The following is a 26,902-nucleotide window of genomic DNA, read 5'->3' as shown; positions in this document are numbered from 1 at the left end:
GCTTATTTAAAGCCATTTTGAAGAAAAAAGGAAATAAAGATATTTTTCAAAACACACAGCTTTGTATTTTTCAAAATACAAAGCTCAATTGACTGAGCTTTGGGGAACCGTCACAGCTGGGAATGGAGTGTGTTATCATTACTTTAGTTGAAGGACTTGGTGCTCCTTCATTATCTCCAAAATTACACTTTCAAGTATACCTTAATCACACTTAGTGTAGTGCCTAAAGTAACAGGCTCAAAAAGCCTTTTCGTTCACTCATCTATTGAGTATTTATTGAGCATCTCCTTTGTATTAGGCACTGTACTAAACTGTGAACAAGGCAGACAGGGTCCCAGTCTACATGGACAAGGAACTTACCTTCTAGTAAATATCTTCTGAATGAATAGAGAGACATTTCTTAGTGAAGTGAAAGAAGGGAGGTCTCTGCAAAGAGTACGCTGCCTACAGAAAGGAGAAAGCAAAGAAGAATAATATATAGTCCTCATAGCTCTCAAATATGATTATTTAAAAATTAGAATAAAACAGATATGGAGGAAATTTGGGCTCTGGGTTTGTCGTACAAATTACTGCTTTTTAAAATTTTTCTAAATCTAATGTAGGCACAATGAATCTAAATGGTTTTCTTCTTTTCTTTTCTTTTTTTTTTTTTAACTTTGAGCATCAAAAAAGAAGGAAAGAAAGAAGGGAGGGAGGGAGGGAGAAAAGGTCTTTCCAAAAACTTGTTTGGGAACTCTTGAAAAGGAAATTCTCCGTTCAAAATATAATGGTTATCGTGAAGATCCTTGAATAAACTACACATTAATTCATTCAACTAATATGAATCGAGCACCTGCCATAGGCCAGGTACTGTGCTTGTCAGCTAGGATATAGTAGGGAAAGAAAGACGGAAAGACGGGTCCCTGTCCTCAGAGAGCATATTTGGTTTTTTTTTGTTGTTGTTGTTTTTTTTTAAAAAGAGACTTTTTTTTTCCCTCTGACATGCTTTTTCTGAAGAAATGCTGCAAACTAGATCTTGAGTACTCATGGAGCAGATGGCAGTTTTCTGCCCATCTGGGATAGTTGTAAAGAATAGACCCTTGTGTATCAATAGATAAGGTTTCTTCCAGTTCTAAACTTTCTTGATCTATGATCTAATAGTAGACACAAGATGTGTGCTTCCAAAAGGATGTTATCATTGTATTTCTTTTTATGAAAGGAAACAGGTATGGCCTGTGAATTTGGGGGAAATTGGGTTCCTCCTGTCTCTTCAAATAATTGTTTAGACTCCTTTGGCTCTTCCTTCTCCACTCACTTTCTAATGCTCAATCCTACCCTCTTCAGTCTCACCTCCCTTTCCTTCCTTTAATGACTGGGACAGATTGCTCTTCTCTAACTGGCTATACATGACATCTCCAGTTAAATGTTTCACCGTTAGGTCAAATTCATCATGTTCCAAAGGAATTCATCCTCTCATTTGCCATTCCTCCCCTTTCTAATTACTAGTGTTTCCATCAGCAATATCCTCAATCTCCCGGTCTTCCACACTGGAAATCCTGAAGTTTTATTTGCTTTTACAAAAATTACACTCCAACACCAAAGTGATTAGTTTTTCCTTACTTTAAAATACCTCCCAGTCTATACCATCTTTTCCATCCCAGGCAGCACAGTCTTCATTCCAACACATATAACCCCAAGTCTAGTCAGTTGCAACAGCCTCTAACTGGTCTCAGCCTCCAGGTCCCTCTGGAATCTGTTACACTGACAGATACATCTCCCTAAACTTCAACTTCCCTCTCAAATCATGAATCCCCTCACGGAAATCTTCAGTGGTTCCCTTTGCCTACGGGGTAAATCTTGAGCCTCAGTGTCTGCAATGTCTTGTTTTGCATCATCTGCTTGCAGCATACCTAGCTAACTACATCTCACTGTCCTCTCTAAGACCAGTGTTCTGCTAGCCCAAGATCTTCCTTGGCTTGTTTCCATTCCTCACCTCCAACCCGATATGCTTCCAGAGATCAAGACTGTAGCATTCATTTATTGCATATCTCTTTCCGTATTAACATATACTTAAAAAGGGAACAAACAGTTAACCAAGTAAAGGATGAACAGTGCCAGAATGCAAGGTAATGGGATAAAATTTCTGGCTTTTGCTTCCTAGTTTGCATATAGTGTTTTATATTGGTTAAAAAAAAATCCAGTTAGTAAGGGCTAATGCATGGAGGTTATTGTTTCAAAAGGTTATCAAATTTCATTTCCTTGCCTAATTGCTCACAGAGTAAAGTGCTTTGTTCTCAAGTAGCTACAGTTTGTGAGGCTCTTGTGTGCCTTCAAGTTTTTCTTTCTTAAAATTATTTCTTTATTTATTCTGTGCCTTCAATCCGTGCCATACCTTTCTCCAAAGATAATTTGTGAAAAGAAATATTTTCTGCTTAATTCTTTAGTTAAGACTATTTCCTGAATATTTCATTTCATTACATGATGCATCTTTAATTTTTGTCTCACTATCATACATTTTCTTAAGTTCGAGTTATAAGGGTGGAGATTCACTTTTATCTAATTTTAAATTCTTGACAATTGGGTCTACACTGGAAACTACCACCATGGCCCTCCCTGTATAAGAAGGAAGCAACCTTCAGATCAGGGGCTTATAATGGACTCTGATCCTGTACCCACGTGGTCCCTATGAAGCGACTAACGCTATCTCCAGAGGAAATGGCCTGTGGCACGTTCATGCTCCTTTGCCATCCACATGTTCCCTTGGGCATTTCCCTCTCAGTATGTGCAAAGATTTCTTCTCAGTGTCCATTCCCATATGGCCTCCCCATCCCTTCCTCCCCATCCCCAAACTTTCACATTCCTCTTTTCTTTATTTGTTTATTAAATGACCCATTCTGCATTTAGAAATAATTATGTATTCCGTTCATTTGCATGCGTTCTTCTACAGTTCTTCTCTATAGTCTTAGGGTATCACATTCTTTAAGACCAGGAAGTGACCTTGCATTGGCTCATAAAATATACCGATGACTAAAAGTTTCATAGATAGGTACACTACGTTAGGTCTGCTTTAAATAAATTAATTTAAAAATAAATTAAAAGGCCAACTGCATATTGAATATTTACACAATACTTTCTGTTTTCAACTTCAATCTCTGGAGTAGCAGTTAAGAGCAAGAGCCAGACTGAATGAGCTTGAATCCTGAATCTGCCAGTTTACTAACTGCTTAAGCTTAGGCAAATTTTGTTGTTTGGTTGGTTTTTTTATCCTCTCATCCTTCAGTTTCTACATCAGTGAAGTGGAGAGATAATATTATTTCCTACTACAGAGTTACTGTGAAGATTAAATGTTACTTCATATTGTCATGCACAGAGTGCTTAATAAGTATTAGCCATTTTTGTATGTTATGTGGTGCCTTGCACACTGTAACCTGTTCCTCTCCCTTTATTAACCATAATAGCAACAATAACAGCAGCTGCTAGCATTTATTGAGCAATTATCATGTGATAGAAACTAGGCTAAACACATGTATCATCCTATTTAATTCCCACAATAACACCATGAGGTAGGAAATATTGTTGTCCCATTTTAATGATAAGGTAAGTTAAGTTTAGAGTAATTTAACCGGGGACATACAATACGCAGTCGATGTCAGTGAGCATTCTCATTCATTCTCCCGTATCTATCTCTCTCTCTCTCCCACTCTCTCCTTCCTCTTTCTCACGCGCACACACACACACATAAACACACACATTTATCCACTGGTTTGGTCAACTAGTCATTACACAAATATTTCTTATACCACTTACTACATGCAGGGTTCAGTGCATCCTGTGGGAGGGAGGGGAGGAGAGGACAAATAAGCAAGGAATGGTTCCTGCCGTCAAGAAGTTGACAGTCCATTGCAGGAGATATTCATATCCATATAAGGAAAACAATGGCTATGATAGAAGTGCTCCAAGTATAAACCGTGTACTGTGAGAATGCTGAGGAGGCAGACATGTAACAGCCTTGAATGGGGGAAAAGGGGGTAAGAGCATTCCAGAGGGAAGGAGAACACGAACAAGTCTCAGGAGTGTTACATCGGATGGAATGTCGCAGGACAGGCAGGTAGAGTTTGACTGAAAGTGCAGGGCGGTAAGGCTGGGAAAGTAGGTTTCAAATGTCCCTCATGTTTTTCTGTGCATCACAGTGAAGCAAACCCTCCATTTTTGTGAAACTCTATGTGGTTTTCCAAATATTTGGTCCAAGCAAAGATGGACAAGGCTAGGGAGAACGTGTAAAAAAAAAAAAAGATCGTTCTGGATCTAGGCTAGGTAATTGATTGATATGGGAAGGTCAGAGATGGCGTTAGACCAGACTACCTGAGCCACTTTTTCAATGAGTTTAAGATGTATTTTACTTCTTGGGAGTTATCCACACCACAGAGTGAACCTGCTTGAGCTCTGATGGCTCTGGGCAAGCTCTGACTAACCTCTAGTTTAGCAGAGCCTGCTCAGAACCAAATCAAGATCCAAAGTTATAAAGCTAGGGTGCCTGGGGCCACCATCAATATAGAATTAGCAATATGCCAGATGACAGAATATACCATTTCACCCATAAAATTCTTCCCTTTTTCCCCCACTCAAAATGGAATTCACTAAGCTGAAAGGACACTATGTCAATATATTATAGAAAAACATAATAGGAAGAAAAAAGAATGGCAATCTTTATTCCATGCCACCTAAACGTATACTTCCCACTAATTTCCAAGTCCAATAAAATCTGAAATCTGAAAATTTCTTTATTTTCACCATCCACCCTATAGTTACCCTAAATTAAAACCTTGCCTCTGTTTCTTTGATACTTAAGTGTCAGTCAACTTTTGGTTACTTATTAATTTATCAATGATTATCACTCGATATCCATTGATTATCAACCAATATGATTCTTAAAAACATGTCAGAAGCAACAGACTAAGGCAAAATATATATCATTTCTGAGATCCTCTAGTCACCTAGTATAAAATAGCGAATGGCAACCTCCCTACCTAACCTTTTTGTGAAAGATTTAGAGTTTGCATTTTTGATGGTACTAACTGGAGCAGTGTAATTCATTTGTGGCTACCAATGAGTAGAGTGTTTTTAGGAAATCCCATTTGAACATTGTCAAGAGAGCAAATCTTTTTTGTTTGGCCTTGGTTTCATAAAAATGGGTCTTGGAGGCCACATGTGGTAAGTGGCTATTAAAACAAGGTTAGAAATTGTTGTGTTAATGTTCCAGCCTTAGAAGCCCAGAAGAGCTTTACCAAAAAGGATACATTGTTTTGATTGCCCCTCATTATATATGATGAGAGAACATCATTTTTCTCCTCTTCCTCGCAGGTGGCTGTTGAGGACCGCATCAGGCAGCTGCACGAAGCCCACAGGGACTTTGGCCCAGCATCCCAGCACTTCCTTTCCAGTAAGTCATTGTCAGTTTTCATTGCTCGACCTCTTCACTGCATCTTAGTGGCTAAGAATTAAGAGTTGAATTACAGTTGTCTCTGCCAAATGCACTGGAGGCACAAATCATCCTGAAATATAACTTAGTGGGTAAACTCAGAAGGTTAAGAAGAGGAGGACCAATTAGATCATTTTGTCCAGCCTTCAGCTAATGCATCATTATTTCCTACAATGTATTCTCAAGTGCTAACTTTAGCAGTAGTTTTGAGTCTTTAGTTCTGCTTATAGCAGTTCACTTCGTCAAGCTGATAATTATATATCATATAATTATTATATGATAATTCAATATATATTACTGTGAATCTATAATTCTTTATCTCTATATAATTCATTAAATACTCCCTGCCTGCAAGTTGGAACTTCAGCCCATTCTGTTTTCTTTCCCTAACTATTCTTATCCCTCTTTTATCCTTGACCTCTCTTCATTCTTTTTATTTTCCAGTTTTACTATTTTATTAATTATATTTTTATAATGATATTATTTATATATTATTAATAAATATTATCTCTTTTATAATTAATACCAAGAGGAATAGCCTTGGTTAACTGAAAGTGTAATATTGGAACATCCTATAAATATAACAATGCATATTAAATTGTCAAGCTCCTGTTTTCCTCTGATTAGTGTTGTTAATTTATACTACTCTTTCTTTGATTATAAAAGTATATATATATATATATATATATATATATATAGGTATTTTAAAAGTCATACATCTGCCACACGTGGGGTTAATATCTGTTAACATTTTGACGTATTTCCTTCTGGTCATACATGCGTATGTATGAGAGTTTAACCATCATTTTTTTTTTTTTTTTTTTTGTGGTATGCGGGCCTCCCTCTGTTGCGGCCTCTCCCGTTGCGGAGCACAGGCTCCGGACGCGCAGGCCCAGCGGCCATGGCTCACGGGCCCAGCCGCTCCGCGGCATGTGGGATCCTCCCAGACCGGGGCGCGAACCCGGTTCCCCTGCATCGGCAGGCGGACGCGCAACCGCTGCGCCACCAGGGAAGCCCAACCATCATTTTTTAAAAAAATTTATTTTATATTGGAGTATAGTTGATTAACAGTGTGTTAGTTTCAAAAAAAGAAAAAAAAAACAATGTGTTAGTTTCAGGTGTACGGCAAAGTGATTCAGTTTTACATATACATGTGTCTATTTTTCAAGTTCTTTTCCCATTTAGGTTATTACAGAATACTGAGCAAAGTTCCCTGTGCTATACAGTAGGTCCTTGTTGGTTATCTATTTTAAATATAGCAGTGTCTATATGTCAATCCCAACCTCCCAATCTATCCCTCTCCACCACCCATCCCCCCGGTAACCATAAATTAGTTCTCTAATTCTGTGAGTCTGTTTGTGCTTTGTAAATAAGTTCATTTGTATCATTTTTTTTTTTTTAGATTTCACATATAAGTGATATCATATGATATTTGTCTTTCTCTGTCTGACTTACTTCACTTAGTATGATAATCTCCATGTCCATCCGTGTTGCTGCAAATGGCATTATTTCATTTTTTTTAATGGCTGAGTAATATTCCATTGTGTATCTGTACCACAACTTCTTTGTCCGTTCATCTGTCAATGGACATTTAGGTTGCTTCCATGTCTTGGCTATTGTAAACAGCACGGCAGTGAACATTCGGGTGCCTGTATCCTTTCAAACCATAGTTTTCTCTGGATAATGCCCAGGAGTTGGATTGCTGGATCATATGGTAACTCTATTTTCAGTTTTTTAAGGAACCTCCATACTGTTCTCCATAGTGACTGTACCAGTTGACATTCCGACCAACAGTGTAGGAGGGTTTCCTTTTCTCCACACCCTCTCCAGCATTTATTGTTTGTAGACTTTTTGTTGATGATCATTCTGACTGGTGTGAGATGATATCTCATTGTAGTTTTGATTTGCATTTCTCTAATGATTAATGATGTTGAGCATTCTTTCATGTGTTTGTTGGCTCCGACCAACAGTGTAGGAGGGTTTCCTTTTCTCCACACCCTCTCCAGCATTTATTGTTTGTAGACTTTTTGATGATGGTCATTCTGACTGGTGTGAGATGATATATGTCATTGTAGTTTTGATTTGCATTTCTCTAATAATTAGCGATGCTGAGCATCTTTTCATGTGCCTCTTGGCCATCTGTATATCTTATTTGGAGAAATGTCTATTTAGGTCTTCTGCCCATTTTTTGATTGGGGTGTTTGTTTTTGGATATTGATCCACATGAGCTGTTTGTAAATTTTGGAGATGAATCCCTTGTTGGTCACATCATTTGCAAATATTTTCTCCCATTCTGTGGGTTATCTTTTCGTTTTGTTTATGGTTTCCTTTGCTGTGCAAAAGCTTTTGAGTTTAGTTAGATCCCATTTGTTTATTTTTGTTTTTATTTCCATTACTCTAGGAAATGGCTTGAAAAAGATATTGCTGCGACTTACGTCAGAGGGTGTTCTGCCTATGTTTTCCTCTAAGATTTTTATGGTATCCAGTCTTAGTTTAGGTCTTTAATACATTTTGAGTTTATTTTTGTGTATGGTGGAGTTTAAGCATCATTTTAAGGCAATTACTTTGTGCCTTGCAATGTTACAGATTTGACCCAACTTAATCCTTATAGCAACCTATAAGGTAGATACCATTATTATACCCATTTTTAAGATGAGGAAATTGAGGCACACAGTCACACAGCAAGTGGATGACAGAGCCAGGATTCAAACCCAAGAAATCGGCTCCAGGGTCTGTTTTTAACCACCACACTAGACTGTCCTTTGCTTTATTGATATATTTTCTAGAGAAGAAGCAGTTCTATATGATCTCCCTTCATTCTTTTGCCTTCCTCTTTTACTGCCATTTTCTAGTCCTTTCCTTCCCTCTCCATTTTCCATAGGTTAATAAAAAGATCCATGCTCATGAACATTTTAAAGCTTTTCACTTGATGCTTTCACGTGTGTCTCTAGTGGGCCATGTCTTTTAGAACAAAAATTCCTAGAAAGTAGTGGTCCCATCTTTTTGTTATACACTGATAGTGTATTAAGTAAAAGGTTGTCTTATTTTCTTGACTGGGTCTAACCCTTTTATCAACATGCAGTCATTATTTAGACAGTATCACACATGCTTAGGAGGTGTCATGAAAAAAAGGGCAAGTTAAAAAGCAGGATACATAATTGATTGGGATTGTGGCTTTTGGGAATAGCCGTAGAACAATTATAAATCCTGCACATTTTGTCTTCTATATTTTTCCCAATTTCTGGTCTGCTTAGATTGCGTTGGTGGCAGAGCCATTCTATTTGATTTAATTGAGATTAAATGTGATAACATACTTGTAAGTGACTCATAAACCATAAATAAAAATATTACTATTATGAATATTAAGTATTCCTCAGACACCATATATATTCATTCACTTTTTATTCTCTCTGCCTGCCCCACCCAAATTCCTGTGTCTTCCCCGTTAAAACCTATTCTCAGAAAAGGATACGTTATACTCATTTAACCCAGGTGACAGGTAAAGTTTAATGTGTGCTTCTCCTGGGTTATTTGCATTTTAATAGGGTGAAAAGCCATAAGCCTGAGCAATGGCTCTCAAGTGGTAGAACGTCAGCCATAATCTCGGAGCTGTAAGGGGAGAACTTTGAGGGGCCAGGAGGAGCATCCCCACACCTTTCAAACCATATCGCACTGGTGCCCACTTCCAGAAAGGTCAGGCCTGTAGACACAGGCGCTGATTTACCTGCTTATATGGAGCCAGCCCCAGAAGTCACCAATTTCTTAAGTATTCATGTGGAATATCAATATATGCTTAGAAGCTTTGCTTACGGATATCAAAAAATACCAATTTGGTTTAAGGGATATATGAGAAATAGGACCGTGAGACTAAAGACTACATAAAGATTATTTCTTTGTGTTGTCCTTTTTTAAATTACAGAGGTAATATGTGCCACTCGAGGAAATGTTGGAAAGCAGAGAATACAAACAGGAAAAAAAAATTTTCTGGTATTCCCACCACTTAGAGATAACCACTATAAAAAATGTGGTTTTACACACACACTGAATGAATGTATACATTATACATTCTGTATAAACAATGGTTTATACACATTCTGTCTTTCTCTCAGGGGTGTGTGTGTGTGAATTCAGATTCTCTCTTTTTTTTTTAACCAAACAGGGATGAAAACATTTTACAGTTTTATGACCTGCTTTTCTTCCCTTAGAACTATCATAAAAATATTTTCATGTGTTTAAATATTCCTCTGCAGAGTAATTTTTTTAAATGGCAGGGTAGTATTCCCTTCTCTGGATGTACCACATTTACCAAGACAATTCTAAATCACTCAATATTAAGGTTATTTCAAAATTTTCACTATTTTATCTAACAGTATGTATCTGTCATATCTAATATTCTTTGTACACCTTGATAAGCCTTTATAAACATCTCAGGTTCTTTCTACAAGATAAATGCCTAAAAAATGGAACTGCTGGTTTTTTTTTGCTTTTTTTTTTTTTTTGTGGTACGCGGGCCTCACACTGCTGTGGCCTCTCCCGTTGCGGAGGACAGGCTCCGGACGCGCAGGCTCAGCGGCCATGGCTCACGGGCCCAGCCGCTCCGCGGCACGTGGGATCCTCCCAAACCAGGGCGCGAACCCGGTTCCCCTGCATCGGCAGGCGGACGCGCAACCACCGCGCCACCAGGGAAGCCTGGAACTGCTGTTTTAAAGGATGTTTACGTTTGTAAGCCTTTTGATATGTATTGCCAAACTGATCTCTAGAAAGTTGCACCAGAAATTGGGTGTGCCATCAAAATTGTCTTTGAGGCAGGGCCTCTCTGAAGTCACTTATTTGCTATTATTTTTATGTTCTATAAAAGAAAAAGAGCTTCCACCCCCCCCAAAAATAAAAATATGTTTGAAAAAATACCACTAAGGTCATATTAAATGAGTTTGAATTGATAGATGTCTAGTAATTTGCTTCCAGGTTACCAGGAATAAAAATAGAGTGATTTCTGAGGCTTAGAAGTTACAAAGAAAAGAAAAAATAAGGATGAGCCGCAAACTGCACCCCGTCAAACACACTCACTGTCTCTTTCTCTCTGTGTCTCTCTGTCTCTCTTTCTCTCTCTGTGTCACATACACACACACACACACACACACACACACACACACACACACACACACACACACACACTCTCTCTCTCTCTCTCTCTCTCTCTCTCTCACACACACACTCCCCCTTTGAAAATTACATTACCCAGATGTCTTTGTTTTCTTATCAATAGGGAGATGTGGCCTTTTACTAAAGTATTCACTGTTTCTTCTTGGTGGCCCAATCTCTACTTGTTAAAGAAGCTGTTTCTTTTATCTTAGATCTGAGAGAAAAATGAGAAGGGAAAATATAGGTAAAATATGACCTTTATCTGTTGATAGACACTACTTGCCTTTAATTCTAGCTTTAATATTCTACTACTTCTGATTGACTTCTGCAACTTAAACCAAGAAAAGGGAGAAATTCTAATAGTGTGATTTTTAAATATATTTATCCTTAAAATTTTATATATTTTAAAATATATTCATATGTCAATGATCAAAAATGTACTACAGTATTCACTAGCTTAGTAGTCTGAAAATTGTCCGTCTTTTGTTATTTTCAAGAATTTAGGAACTTTTTTAAAAAAGGAATTCAAGATTTTTTTTCTGGCTATTTTCTCAATTCTCTGGGCTTCTGTTCTAAATTTTACTTTTCTCACTAAGAAGGATAACTATTTGAGTAAAGGTAGAAATCTTTCTGTAACAGTAGAAAGAACTTATATTTGTCTTAATATTTCACAAGTTCTTGAATTCCCTCAAGGGCCATTTCCCAAGCCAAGTTTTTCAGAACTTTAATGTACTGTATGATCTTAATAGCTCTCCCTTGAAAAAATAGTTCTGGGGTCAATAAGATTGGAAAATCACTAGGTTATAAAGGTAAGCAAATTTCTTTCCCGTTGGAATTCTTGTAGCTTTTAATATACATTGAAATTCTAAGAGGAGCATAGTGTCGGTGACTCTTATGTCCTACTTATGTGACTACGGAAACCTTTTTCAGGCATACCAATTAATTTCTCACTAAACATGCTGTGGAACATAGTATGGGACTCTTTGCCCTAAAGTGATATTTCCCAGATAGTTTAATAATGAGAACTTTCTGCTGAAGGTAGTAAAAACGCGATCCGATTGAAAAGAAAATGAGTATTTATAAGGCAAAAAGGTCAACTCTTTCTCTCCTGGGGTTTCCAGCTCTGACGCCCACCCCAGGAGTCCCCCTGTGCTGTGGAATTTCCTAACTGGAGAGAAGCTTAGAGAGTATCTATATGAGCTGTTTTCAAAGTACTCATTAGTGAATTCTGAAATCGGTTTAATGACTTGCAACCAGCAATTTTTTAATGGAATGAAATGGAACCGATTAGAAAATAGAAAATTAGAGTACATTACACAGGCAAGGTTAAGTATCATTTTGACGCTTTGGTTTCAGTTAGGTGTGTGTGTCTGTCTCTGTATACTACGTTACAATGTAAAATGTATTCCTTCTGTGGATTGCAATAAAAAAATTTTGAGGGGTACTGAAGAACTCTAGCCCTGCCCTTACTTCACAGATGATAAAATAGAGGCAGAGAGACCAAATGACATAATCAAGGTCATACAGATGGTTATAATAAATCTGGGACTAGAGCCCCGTTTCTGGACTTCCATGCCACACCCCACATTGCCTTACCCATTAAGAACTAACAGGCAGGCCAGTGACTGTCTAGTCTATCTGATATTGCCACAGATTTTTCTCTCTTCTATTTCTCTTGGTCTGGGCCGTAGTAAGTTGATTTATAGAGCCTGAATTTTTCTCTCGATGCCCCTGGGCCACATGTCATCCCACCAATGATATGGGATATTGGTTAAGAGTACAGACTCTGAAACTAGATTAATTGGGGTCAAATATTGGCTCAGATACTTAATCTCTTTATCTCTCATCTGTCAAATGGGGATAATAATAACATATTTCATCAAATTTGACATTCCCCACCCATGTTTTAACAGCTCTGAAATCAAAATATACCTGATGTCCAATGGGGTTTTCAATTCAATGAAATATGGTAATACTATCTCATAGTTTTATAGTGAAGATCAAACTTCACTATATTTATAGTTTATATTATATGTAAAACGCTTAAAACAGTGCCTAGCACATAATAAGTGCCATACAAGTGTTTGCTATTAGTATTAGTATCTTTGCTATCAGCTTGGTAGTGTAACTTAGTATCCGCCTATTAGGGTCAAACTAGACATAAAAGTAGCATTCATTCTCTTGCATTTAATTCTCAGTGTAAGTAGTTCCTCTCCTTTCCGAAGATGTTTTTCATGGTTCTAATCTGAAAGTGCAGTGTTCTGCATATTAAAAGAGCTCAACAGTTACTTGTGTAACTAATGAATAGGTGAATAACCAATGAGTAGGGGCTTCCCTGGTGGCGCAGTGGTTAAGAATCCACCTGCCAATGCAGGGGACATGGGTTTGAGCCCTGGTCCAGGAAGATCTGACGTGCCACTGAGCAACTAAGCCCGTGCGCCACAACTACTGAGCCTGCGCTCTAGAGCCCACGAGGCACAACTACTGAAGCCTGCATGCCACAACTACTGACGCCCATGTGCCTAGAGCCCGTGCTCCGCAACAAGAGAAGCCACCGCAATGAGAAGCCTGCGCACCGCAGTGAAGAGTAGCCCCCGCTCGCCACAACTAGAGGAAGCCCGTGCACAGCAACGAAGACCCAACACGGCCAATCAATCAATCAATCAATCAATCAAATCTATTTTAAAAAGTAACCAATGAATAGACCCTAATCTCTATAAGGACAGGATGGTTTTAGTCTTGTTGACAGTTACATCCTCCAGTACCTAACCCAGTATCTGTACTTGGTAAATGTTCAGTAAAAGCATTCACAGAATGAATTATGTCTTATACCCCAAAGAAGAGGTAAATTTCCTCCTCCCATTGTTAAAACATAGTAGCATGAGATTTAGCATAGTGACTACCACATAGTAGACGCTCAATAAATAATATGACCTCTTATGTTGCCTCTGAGCAATGACTGATAGCATCCATAACTTTATGTAGTCCTTTTTCTAAATGTCTACTGTGCCATGTAATATATTAAGGGAAAAAGCTGTCTTCAACATTACAGTATGATCACAACTCTATTAGAAAATAAAATATAAACAGCAGAAAGGTACACGTAAAGAAAAGACTGAAAATCAAATACATCAAAATGGAAACAGCTGTTATGTTTTACTTTCTTTTTACTTTTAAAGAGTTTTTACTAATAGGCATGTGTTTCTTTTATGATGGAGAAAAATAACAGTAAAGGCAAAAATTTTTGTTCTCTAGCTCTTAACCTAGTGACCTCTTGCAGTATTAAACTCTATTGAAGGCTGTGGAACTCCGGAAGACGGATTTCGTTTTTACTATTTATTTTGAATTTGAAAGCTATGGGTTTCACTGAGTGATCTTCTGTTTCTCAGATTACGAGACACCGTAAAAAGAAAGAACTGATCACTTATTTCTTGCAGGCTTTATAATCTTAACTGCCTTAATCAAATCCCTGGTTAACTCTTTTCCTCTTGTTAAAGTAACCCAAGTGTTTACGGTTTCTCCTTGCTACATAAGGCTGAAAAGTTTGTTTCCGTCTTGAGAGTTGCCAAACGTTCACCGCCACATCCTCCACTCACAGACTTAATAAAAAAAGGTAGGGGGAAAAACTTTAAGCACACTTAATAATTGCTGACATTTCACTTAACAGTGCTGGGATCTATGCTACCATTGTCCTCAGGGTATGGATGAATTTGAAATACGAGTAGGCCCATAATTTAAAGCTCAGATCAGCATAGAGAAGCCATCATGATAAAAGTCAGGAAGAAGCTTGCAGGTACAATGTGAGGTGATTTTCAGCCTAAAGCCATCAGGTAAAATCTCAGGGCAAAACAACTTGAGCCAGTTTCTTCAAGAGTCACGTGCTGTCCTGAGTGTTGGGAGTTTGGAACAAATGCCGTCTAACCTATCAGTGATGCTGGTAACGCCTCCCCGTAAGTTCAAAGTTAGCCTTTCAGATGCCTGCAAAAAGAAGTCATGCTGATAATCATTACACTCTCTTCTCAAAACCTATTTCTTTGGCCCTTTTGCCTTGAGCTCAAGTTTATATTCTCCAATTTAGATCTTAGATGTATTTGCTGTAGAGTATCCTTAGTAACAACATTTTGCATCATTGGCCCTACATACCCATTTATTTGAACACAGGAGGAAGCTCAGGAAAGTTCTCAGTTTCTGCTGTGGGAATTTGTGTGCTTGAACTAGCTTCTACTAGCTCAAGAGAGCCGAGTGTTATCTATACAGGAATTGAGAGCTGGTTGTTAAACTGACCTTTGGTAGCTTGAAATCAGCCATAGTGGGAATACTTACGCCCACCTCCCAAAGTGGCAAATACTGCAGATCAAGACTTTCTTTTTCGTTTTGGCATAGCTGCTTTACCAGAACACCAGCAAATTTATTTGTTATTCAGATCACCCAAGTCCCTGGAGGCAAAGCGCAGAACCCAAATATCTGTCTGCCTGAAGTAGGATGCCCATTTGTCCTGGTTTGTCTGGGATATTCTTGCTTTTAGCACTTAACCTCCCATGTCCCAGGAAACCCCCTCGGTCCCGGGCTCACGAGGATGGTTGATCGCCCTCGCCTTTGGTAACATTCCACAGAAATAGAGCCCTACACAAGGTTTCTTGTAGAGTAAGCTGTTGAGAGAGCATCTCTCAGGTGAAGGGGAGGGAGGGAAGCAGCATAAGGTAGGGGGAAGAGAGTGGTCAGGGGGTCAGGCTAAGCAAGGAGGCGGAGGCTCACTTCAGCCTGATCCTGCCAGGAGCTCTGGAGCACGAATTGCTCCCCGCAGTTGGCCCCATTTTGAGGCAAGGGAGCTGGGCTTTCTGCTCCCCCGTGTCAGTCAGCCACTGGCCGTGGATTTCTGGGGAGTAGTGCACAGCGAGGCAGTTTCCATTTCTCTGAGGGAGGTACTCTGGAGCTGGGGGCCGTGGGCCCATAGCAGCCAATGCTCACAGCAGCTGGGGGTGGGTATGCCAGCTGGGGAGAAGCGATCTGAGTAGGACACCGAGAGCATGGACCTCTCCTATAGGCTTCATGAAGCTACTGCGATACCCGGCACATTATCTGGCTCTCGAGCTAAATGGTGAAGTTTAGCTTGGTCACCAACCACCTCTCCTTCATCACATCCCTGCATGGAAATTAGCCTCGTGGCATGGCAGAGTTGAGGCAAGCACCTGTTTCTTTCCTGTTTCATCTTCCTCATCATGGCAGATTCCTCTGGGCCTCATGAGGACCTAGGGCAGGGAGACCAGCATCACGGCACTGGATCAGTTTCCTGACACATGGCCACTATTTTAGTGGAATGCTGGCTCTGAAAGGTATATTTTTACACTCCCCAGAAAATGAAGGCATTTGTGCGTTTGGCCTAGGGTAGCATTTCGTCATCTGTCCCAAAATACAAAGCTTTGCACAACAGAAATGGTGGACTCACATCCCTGTGGGCAAAAATCGTTACTCTCGTTTTTTCTATTTGGATGTTTTCCATTTTCAGAACACAGCCAGTTTGGGATTAGAAAATACTTTTTGGTGAGAACTTTGAGGTGAGGACAAAAGGCATTTTGGTTTCTTTTGTAGACTTACATAAATTATTCCTGGTTTAAAAAACCACCCTTTTGAATTTTTAAATATACTTTCAGATATCAGCAGTAACAATCATCTTGATTTCAGTCTGCTGCAGATGTGCTTCGGAATGCGCTGTGTCTCCTTAAGGCTGGAAGGAACAAGGACGGGCTTAGGTGATGAGGGGCGTTTTAAGGATACGTGGAAACATAAGGAAGGATGGGGAACAACGTTCGCCGTGAAGCATGTGTTTGCTTCTCTCTGTATTTGCCTTTGCTGCTGTAGACTTCAGGCTCTCTTAGTACAGAGCTTCTCTCTTCCCTCCACCTCCTCCTTACTCATAGTTTCCACTGCCTTGTGACTTGTTTTCTTCTTTAGCTCCCTGACTTTTTTCTAACTTCCCCACCTCTCTGCCATCTAAATTTCTCTCTGTGTATTACAATCAGGCTCTCTAAGAAAGAGCATCTGATTGGTTCACTTATTTACTATCTATTTAGGATGAAGACCATCTCATAAGGCAAGGCCAGACTGTAACCAGGCTTTTTTGACCTGGGCACTAGTGGCATCTTAAGCCAGACAATTCTTGATCGTGGGGGGGCTGTCCTGTGCATTGTAGGAAGTTCAGCGCCATCCCTGGCCTCTCCCCACTGCATGCCAGGAGTACCACTCTCCCTCAGTTGTGATAACCAAAAATGTCTCCAGATATTGTCAAATGTCTCGTCGAGGGCAGAATTGCCCCGGTTGAGGACCTCTCCTGTATACCAAAGCCCTGGACGGTTTGGAGCCACTGCAGTAGGGTCACCTGGAACACTAAGTAGAATGACCTCTGTCTGGGAGTCATTTGAGACTACTTTTCTGCACTTCTAGGTCCCCTTCAATGAAGAGACAACCTTCAGCTGTCTGTCCCTTCGGGAATGGCCTCAGCTCCCTTGCCTAAGATCACAGCCCTTCCACGGGCAGCTCCCTGAGGGGTTGAGTGAGACTGTCACTGGGCCCGCATCCTTGCTTGACTTCTCCCTGTTGCCATTCCTGCTTCCTTCTTCTCCCTTCCATAGGTGTTGATCGCCAAGGCACAACGTACTAAATACCCTGCTCTCTGAACTTTGTCTTAGAGTCTGCTTCCTGGGGAACCCAATCTGTGACAGGGCAATGTAACTGACTGACGTTTAGAAGCATCTGAGAAAAAAAGCATTGTAATAGACTCATTCTGGTCACTGGGTAACTTGATTTACTCTTGCTTTCATAGCGATGTTGATGATTTTGTCCAGTGTATGTAGTGATGATCATTATTTAAGGTGTCTGACCTCATGAGCTCCATTAATGGGTAAGGACTTCTGGGACAGCTTAAGATTACATCAGCCCCTTGCCTCACACCTAAAGCTCAGCAGGATACATACCAATGACAGGCAAGGGTTAGAATGAAGGAGACTCAATAAAATAGATCATAAAAGGAAATGGGTTGGAGTGGGAGCGCCACAAGGGTAAAGGACATGCATTGCTCTTTTTTTTTTTAATTTCATGCGTCTAACACCTTGCAGATAGATGCAGGATGTGCCTTGATTGAATGAATAACTGCGCACTCTAAAGGTTATTCCCACTCTAATGTGATAGGAAAGAACTTAGTCTAGTGCCTAGCCTAATGTCCTAAAAAAGTTATGAGCTTCACTGTATTTTCAGCCAGCTAAGAATTGATTCATTTTGTCACTCAACAAATGTCTATTCAATGACCAATATAGGTCAAACTCTTTTTAGGTACTGGGGAAACAGTAGTAAATAGAAGAAAAGTTCTCTCTCATGGAGCTTGAATTTTCATAGGAGAAGGCAATCAGATCATGATCACTTTGATAAAGAAGAATAAAGCAGTCTAAAGGGGCTAGAGGTGATAGGGGAAAAGAACTCTTTAAATGGGGTGGTCAGGGCGGTGACATTTCACAGAGAAATGAGGAAGCACACCAGGCAGATACTGGCGGGGGGGGGCAAAGAGTTCCAGGTAGAGGAAACAGTAAATGCAAAGGCCCTGAGATGGGAGCGTCCTTAGGGGGGTTGAGGAAAAATAAAGAGGCTAGTATGACTGAAGCCGAGGAAGCAAGATGCTGAATAATAGGAGGTCATTGAGCACCCAGTAGCCAGCCCAGGTAGAGTCTTGTCGACTACAGTTAAAAACAGGCGGAATCTGTTCTTCGTATGAAGGGAAGACTTGGGAGGGTTCTAAGCTAAGAAGCGACGTGATCTGACTTGCTGTGCCTGTAGCATCCATTCATTCATTCACGTATTTCTTAACAAACACTAGGCACTTGGAATAGGAAGATGAGAAGGACAGAATCCTGGCTTTGGGACCCTCAAATTCTAAATCATTTGAGTTAGACCTGTAAAAAGCGATAGAACTATTAAAATAACCACGACCCTCTATAGTTGTGGTAAATAGTGGGTGTTACAGGAGTGGAGTGGAAGGAGGACTTCTACAGTGAGGAAAATGAGATGTTCTGTATAGACTAGTATTAATGCACATTGTCCCTGCAGCTACGTGCAAATCCAAGGTAGAGACTATTGCATCTGATAGGAATCTGGCAGAGAATGCTTCTGATTACTTGGCCCTTGATTTCACTTAGCAAGAGTCACAGGATGTATTCAGTGATGAAAAGCAGGTTCTCCCTTCTCCTTATCCATTCTGATATGATGACTATCCCCCTTTCCAATTTCACCTGTAGCCTCCTTGTAGCCCTTTTGTCCAGAAAAGGGATTTCTTATGTATGTTTAATGGATATAAATATAGGTTTTAGAGAGTGCTAATGTTTTAATGAGCTAGAAATAGGCAGACGAGAGAATAATTGAAGGATTAGTCAACATGGGGGCAATTTGGCTTGAAAGAGAAAATCTGAGCAGGAAATGTCTGGGAAAAATGTAGAAGAGGAGTGGAATGGAATGAGCTCATGTATGATGTGAGCTAAGGACAGTTGGATTTAGTCTCAAAAGGTAAAAGGTGAGAGTTCGTGTCATAGAACTGGACCTAGGCCAGCTATCAAGAGAAAGAGACGAATTCAGAAGACTTGGCCCAGGCAGTCTGGAGCAGATGCATCCATTAGAGGTGTCAGGAGAAGAGGGAAAGTTTTGAAACCAAATCCTTGGTTATTCCTGGAGCCCAACACAGAAGCTCACTAGAACCCTTGCTACCTTAGGGCAAAATAAAGGGCAGCACGGCTTATGTCTTAGACACAGAACAGGTCAGATGATTACCCTAACATGAACCACCTGCATCACATTAAAGAGAACAAACAAGAAGAAGGTAAGTTTGGTCATGTGAAATTTAATTTAAAAATCAGAGCTGAAAATGAAATGTTTTCTTTCTTTCTATAAATGCTTACCTACTTGTTTTGAGTTCCTAAGCAATACTAATATAGAATGATAAAACACAGCTGACTTTTGTAGTGGACACCGACATCAGAATGCCGAAAGGAAGATTTGTCTTCTGTCAAGTTTTATTACTCTGAGAACTGCCTAAAATTTTTTTTGAAGAGTCAGAAAACGGCTGGGAAAGAAAGAGGGGTTATTTAGCGGGGTCGCTTCGTAGGCCCGTGAGCTGGTGCTTAACTGTCTGTTTAACTCTAGGGCCACAGAGTCTCTCTCGTTTGCCTGGTTACCCTGGGAGTCCTCACACTGGCAGTGAGTTAGTTAATAGAATACATATCCTGATAACTCACTACGTTAATTATGATGATAATAATAATAGGGGTGGGAATAGGAATACAAAAAAATATTGAGCTCTTAACACTGAGGAACGCATCTCACATGGATTAACCTGTTTAATCCTCACAACAACCCTGTAAACTAAGGAATATTATCGTCTCCACGGAAGAGAAAATTGAGATGGGAGAAGCTTAATAACACAAACACATTCAGGTTCACACTTGTAACCATTATGGATTATCAGCTTCAGAGAAGGGGTTCCAGGGACTAGTGAGTGGCACCCCACAAGTCTCAACTGCGTATACTAAAGGGGATAATCCCCATGAACTCTTTGGATGATAGTAGAGGACGTGGCTGGTAACAATTGGAGAAGACTTGGCTTGCGAATATTTTTCTATTCTTTAATCTCTCTGATGTTCTTTCTTCTCTCCCTCACCCTCTCCCTCTCCCCCTCCCTCCTCCTCCCCTTCTTCCTCCCTTGCTCTCTCGCCCTCTCGCCCTCTAGCCCTTGCCCTCCTATATGAGATTGGAAAGTTTCTATTGTCGTACTTCCGGGTCTACACGTCAACTATAGTTCAGGTGATCTAGATAGTTTGACTGGGGAGCTCTGCTTCAGGCTGCAGGTTGGCTAGGTTTGATCTACAGGTTGGCTGCTGGATCAGTTCACATTGTCTCTAAATGTGGTGGGTTCTGAGGCCCAGGCTGAAGGATCAGAGGCCACCTGGGGCATGTGCTCATGGCAGCTCACCAGAGCGTAAGAGCACAAGCTTCTGTCCATGTCATCTCTGCTGAAGCCCCATTGGCCAAAGCAAATCATATGGTCAAGGCCAAGGACAAGGGGCTGGGAAGCACACTCCGCCAGCCCTGTGGCTCTGACTAAGGTGTAGATATTTAATTCTTTTACAATGGAGTAAAGAATTGAGGCCAAAATGTACTCTCTCCCACCCTCTCATTGCTTTTATTGCTATCATATTCTTAGCTCTTTCTCACTCTTATCTTGCCTCCTAAATGGATATACATCTCATCTATGGTCATTTGGTTTTTAATATCTGAGTGGCTCCCTACTGGCTCACTTACTAAAGATCAAATTTCAGGTTTCAAATTTTACTTTCCTCGAAATTTCCCTGGTGCCTAATACAATACCATTCACACAGAGAGCGTTCAGCAAATGGTGTTGACTGCCTGCTGTCTTTTAAAAGCACATCTGGAGAGATACTAAACGCACCTGGCAATATTGCACTGATTTGTTAGTAGCCTGGCTAACCCAGATGGCCTAAAGACTGTAGCCACCTTTACCCAGAGGAAAGTTCTGTGGTAATAGAGTCAGCCAATTCTGTTCGAAATTATTCAGAAATTCCATGAGTCAGTCATGGCTCGATTTATATAGACACCTAATCCTCCTATATTGGGCCTTATGAGGCTTGATTTTTTTGCTTACTGTCTTAATAATCACAGTGAGGTTCCTGGAGTTTCGTATAAGTCAGTTTGAAGGAGCTTTTCTCTCGAGTAATGTCACCAAATATTGGTTATTAGACTTTGTGGGACGGTGCAGCCAGCAGCGCTGGCTATTAGACATAGTGTTTATCTCCACAACTCAGTCACCTTGCCAAGTAGTTGAGTGTGAGCTCTTGACTTCCCAGATCAAAAGTCAGCCTGATATTCTAAATGACAAATCCCATGGTGTGATATTCTGTCCACCATACGCGATGGTCTCAGAGCTGTGTTATCTGTCTGACAGCTCATATAATATTTACAGGTGGTTATTCGTGAGGAATTTTAGTTAGCCATAAAGATTTTCACAGCTATGGCAGACATTAGAGGTCTCATTCATCACTCATGTGACCTTCCCCTCTGGAATGTAGCCCATCTGTCTTGGCTGTTGAAATCTTTATGGAAAATCTGCCCATCTTTGAAAGCTTAGTAAGTGATCTTAAAGTTTTCATTGAATCTTTACTTTTGATATATGATATAGACATATAAAATGCTATTCTTATTTTAATGTTTGAGAAAATGTTAAATTTAACTTGGCCTTTCATTTAAATGACAGAAAACTTACTCTTGCTATAGGAACTATATGGATCACATCAAAAGAGAATAGAAATCATACAGAAAGCAATTGCAGTGGGGAAAAATGACATATACATATACATGGGGCATTGATAACTACATGAAAACTGAAACACTGTATTATAATCTTGATTATGACCTTAGGACGTAAAAAAAAAAGTAGAAATAAGTTTCATGTAATTTATTATTATAAAGAAGACCCTAAACAAATTACATAAAGAAACGAATCAAATGGGCTGGTTTACAGGACAGGAGAGAGGCATGATTAACCCTCAGATACTCCCCCTCTGCATTTACGTTATCCTCATTTCATACACAGCTTCTCAAATGCTTGTTTAGAACCTAATCCTGCTACTTCCCCTCTGTCTGCCTGCTCCATCAGCTTGTATGATCTGGTTTGGCCTTCACCACTCTTTTTTATTTTTATTTTTTAAACATCTTTATTGGAGTATAATTGCTTTACAGTGGTGTGCTAGTTTCCGCTGTATAACGAAGTGAATCGGTTATACATATACATATGTTCCCATATCTCTTCCCTCTTGCGTCTCCCTCCCACCCTCCCTATCCCACCCCTATAGGTGGTCACAAAGCACGGAGCTGATCTCCCTGTGCTATGCGGCTGCTTCCCACTAGCCATCTATTTTACATTTGGTAGTGTATATATGTCCATGCCACTCTCTCACTGCGTCCCAGCTTACCCTTCCCTCTCCCCGTGTCCTCAAGTCCATTCTCTAGTAGGTCTGCGTCTTTATTCCTGTCTAGCCCCTAGGGTGTATTAAGGACCCTCCATACTGTTCTCCATAGTGGCTGTATCCATTTACATTCCCACCAACAGTTCTTTGCAGCTTTTCTATTGCCACCACCATTTTGCTGCATTCCCCAGGGTACAGTTCTCTTAACAGCCTTCTTTCCTTAAAGAGTCCAGCCATTTTTATAGCTTCAGCTACCATACTTACAGTCTTACAGTCTTACAGTACTTACAGTCTTGTTCTTTCACTGAGTTTCAGTGAAAAGACCCACCTTACAAATATTTTAATCTAAGCACATAATTTATCTGAAATTCACCTCCCAGTTTATTTTTCCTGTCAGTGAAGCTCCCAGTTGCCTAGTAAGTCTTAGAAGTATAGAGTCATCTATGATTTCTCACTTTCACTGGGCTCCAAATTCACTTATGAACTACCTCTTGAACTCCACTCTCCTACCTCTAATCCACTGTATGTAGCACCACAAGAACCATCTTCTTATCTTTTCATCATCAGAATGCTCTGATTATAAAATATTCTATGACCCTCTATTTCCCATTGTATCATATATGAACTAATCTGTTCATCATTCACGCTGGTGAGTAGTGGACAAATGGTCTACCTAAGGATGAAGATTCTGTTGGGCGGAGGGCATTGGTCTAAGCAGACAGAGATGAAGAAAGAAGTACCAGAAGCCTAGGCAGTTAGATAATGTTCAAAGGCATTGCTCTTTGCCACACTTTATACTGTATGAGGCACATTAATAGTAGTTAAGAGTGGATCCAAAGGTTAAAGACCAATGCTGCCCAGGTGAGGCAGAGAGAGTGATTCAAGGATTACTATCATTCAGACAACATCCCATAAGTATGTGATTACAAACATGATTTGTATGGTGATTAACATTTTGCAAAGCAAGTTTATATCCATTTTCTCATTTTATCCTGCTAACATTTCGGTAAGGTAGATATCATTATTCCCATTTTGCATATAAGAAAAATAAGGCTCAGGGAGAAAACACAACTTGCTTCAGATTGTGCAGTGACGGTGGAGTCAGGACTCAAATACAGTCCTTCTGAATATGTGTTCTGGACACCCTTAGTGATCCAGATACCCCTCAGGACTCTAGGTTGGGATTAGAGATAGAAAGCCACTGTGCTGAATTCCTTTCTGAGCTCAAAAAGTTTGTAAGCTATCATGGAAAGAGGGGATGTGAAAGGCATGTTCTCGAATAGTCCACTGTATCATGCAGTATATCTAACGTGCCTTGAGAATTATACCAACTGAATGCCATTGACCTGTGGACTGTGGAGTTTTCTCTTTCCACCTTGATCAATAAAGAAAGACTCCTGTTGGCAAGAATGTCATTTGTATAAAATGCCTTTAAAATGTTCCTCTCCTTGAATCAAGTAAATATACTTCTAGGAATTTTGCTTAAGAAAATTAACAAAAATGTGTGCAAAGGTTTCTCTACAAAGATGTTCATTGCAGCCTTACTCATACCAGTGAAAAACTGGAAACAACCTAAATAGTCCCAAAGAGGGAACTTCTTCAATAAATCATGGTACTTCCATTAATGGAATACTATTCAGCCGCTTAAAATGTAAGCCAGGAATGATGTGAGCAACCATAGATGGTTTGAGTGGGTGAGAGTGGTTCAGTTAGAAGCAGGTTTGCCTGAATGTAACAGAAAACTCAAATAACAATGGCTTATACAAAGTAGGGGTTGATAAGTTTCTCACATAGAAATCCAGAGAGAAACTGGAATAATAACTGCATATTCGTCAGGAACGCAGATTTCTCATATCTTTTCCTCAGTCATTCTTAGTGCATAGCTCCTGTAGCATAAGTTGTCAGAGTCCTGCCCATATCCCCTCTTGCCTTCACCATGCCCAGGCTCACCAAGCCTAGGCTTCCAGCTACACATACCTGTGACTCTGCCTTTAAGGCCTTCTTCTCTGGCCGTCAGAACCTGCTCATCAGCACGAGGGGCAGGCCAGAAGTGCCGGGAAGTTAAAGACTCCCCATACTCCAGGAATAGCCCTCAAGCAATAGTAGATAAATTCCCCGTTCCCCTGGGGGGTACGAGGGATAACTCTTCAGTGTGTTCTGCACTGAAGCCCCAGCTGCACTGGGCCCCAGGTGTCCGAAGCAGTAATGCAAACTTTATCAGCTTTCCTCCCTTCCGTGTCTCACTTCCGGCTCTTCTGCCAATGCTTCCCTAAATCATGGCTCAAACTCATTGCACTCATACCCTTGTCTCTGTCTACTTCTGGGGAACTGCAACCAAGACGGCTTCTGTCCTCCTGGTTACTCTAGCTCTGGACATGATGACATCTAAGGCAGGAAGAAGGAGGATGGGAAAAGGGCCAAGCTGCCTTTCAATTTAGTCAGCCACCTTTAAAGAACTTTCCCAGAAGCCTCACCTGAATATCCTCAACTGACATTCATAAGCCTTGGGAACCTTGCTGTACCCAGCAGTTATGAATTCTGTTACCAGGGAAGAGGAGACCCGGTGGCAATCCTGTATACACTCGTTACTAGCTGTGTGACCGTTTACTAGCTGGGTTACTTTACTGACCATTTCTTTTTTTTTGTGGTATGCGGGCCTCCCTCTGTTGTGGCCTCTCCCGTTGCGGAGCACAGGCTCCGGACGCGCAGGCTCAGCGGCCATGGCTCACGGGCCCAGCCGCTCTGCGGCATGTGGGGTCCTCCCAGACCGGGGCGCGAACCCGGCTCCCCTGCATCGGCAGGCGGACGCGCAACCACTGCGCCACCAGGGAATCCCCAAGTGCTGTTTTTTTTAAAGGAAGGCTATGAAGGCTAAGGCGCGAACCCGGTTCCCCTGCATCGGCAGGCGGACGTGCAACCACTGCGCCACCAGGGAAGCCCTTTACTGACCATTTCTGAGCATCAGTTTCTTTATGTGCAACAATGGAATAGCGTGACCATGGAGGGTGTCTGGAAGGATTACATTAAGAAACATACAGTGCGTGGCACAGAGTAGACAGGCGACAGCTTTGTTTTCTCCATTTCCTGAATCATCTGACTTCAGTTTGAGTAATAAACCAAAATTAGGATCTAATACTTACCGACTTATGACCTTAGATGTGTCATTCCATGTGATCTTAACTCTTTCATCATCTGCAAAATAAAAAAAAAAATAATAATACCCACCTCACAGGTCACTCAGTAGCAAATAAGCTAGTTGAGGTCATGTTGCAGGCACAGAAGGGGTTTTCCTTTCTCCCCCACCCCCTCCATCACTTCCTCTAGATCAAGAATTCTCAACGGGAGTGATATTGCCCCCAAGGGGTCAAAAATTGGTTTTGGGGGGATGTAAAAATCCTACTCTTTATATGTAGAGCACAGATACATACAATACAGAAACAGATGTCTATACAGTATATCTGTGGCATAAGGTGATCAGGAACAAAAATGTCTAAAAAGATACCTGGAGTTGGGGGCACATAGTGGCAGAAGGTCAAGAAACGTTGCTCTAGAGTCGATCTTGATAGACTGTGTCCATAAAACCATTCCTGGAATTTGCATACTTCTAAGGGGCCAAGTGCCAGTGGCTAGTTGACCCTCCCTAGTGCCTTTTTCATAACCCCGTAGGTGAGGTTTCTCTGTTGTCCCCAGTGAATGCTGCATTTTCTTTTTATAAACTGCCCCCACTTTCTTTTGACCCAAGTATGTTATTAAACTCCTAATCCACCAACTCTAAGAAAAGTAGACAGCAGAAGCAAGAAGAGCTACAGTCCTGCAGCCTGTGGAACAAAAACCCCATTCACAGAAAGACAGACAAGATGAAAAGGCAGAGGGTTATGTGCCAGATGAAGGAACAAGAGAAAACCCCAGGAAAACAACTAAATGAAGCGGAGATAGGCAACCTTCCAGAAAAAGAACTCAGAATAATGATAGTGAAGATGATCCAGGACCTCGGAAAAAGAATGAAGGCAAAGATCGAGAAGATGGAAGAAATGTTTAACAAAGACCTAGAAGAATTAAAGAACAAAGAAACAGAGATGAATAATACAATAACTGAAATGAAAACTATCCTAGAAGGAATCAATAGCAGAATAAACGAGGCAGAAGAATGGATAAGTGACCTGGAAGACAGAATGGTGGAATTCACGGCCGTGGAACAGAATAAAAAAAAAGAATGAAAAGAAATGAAGACAGCCTAAGAGACCTCTGGGACAACATTAAACACAACAACATTTGCATTATAGGG

At 40.6% G+C, this 26,902-nt stretch overlaps 1 protein-coding gene across 14 annotated transcripts in view; it reads left to right on the top strand.

The window, feature by feature from the left end:
- DMD (dystrophin) overlaps positions 1-26,902 on the top strand; it is a 2,398,628-nt gene that overhangs the window by 2,153,569 nt on the left and 218,157 nt on the right. For all 14 annotated transcript variants that reach the window (XM_055081921.1, XM_055081920.1, XM_028482834.2 and 11 more), the window contains one exon: positions 5,341-5,419. In XM_055081921.1, coding sequence (XP_054937896.1) covers positions 5,341-5,419 — 79 coding nt within the window. The remainder of the gene's footprint in view (positions 1-5,340; positions 5,420-26,902) is intronic.

This window comes from Physeter macrocephalus, chromosome 21, assembly GCF_002837175.3.
Source record: "Physeter macrocephalus isolate SW-GA chromosome 21, ASM283717v5, whole genome shotgun sequence".
NCBI lineage: Eukaryota > Metazoa > Chordata > Mammalia > Artiodactyla > Physeteridae > Physeter > Physeter macrocephalus.
The sequence above is the reverse complement of the archived record's forward strand: the minus strand, read 5'-3'. Positions and strand labels throughout refer to the sequence as shown.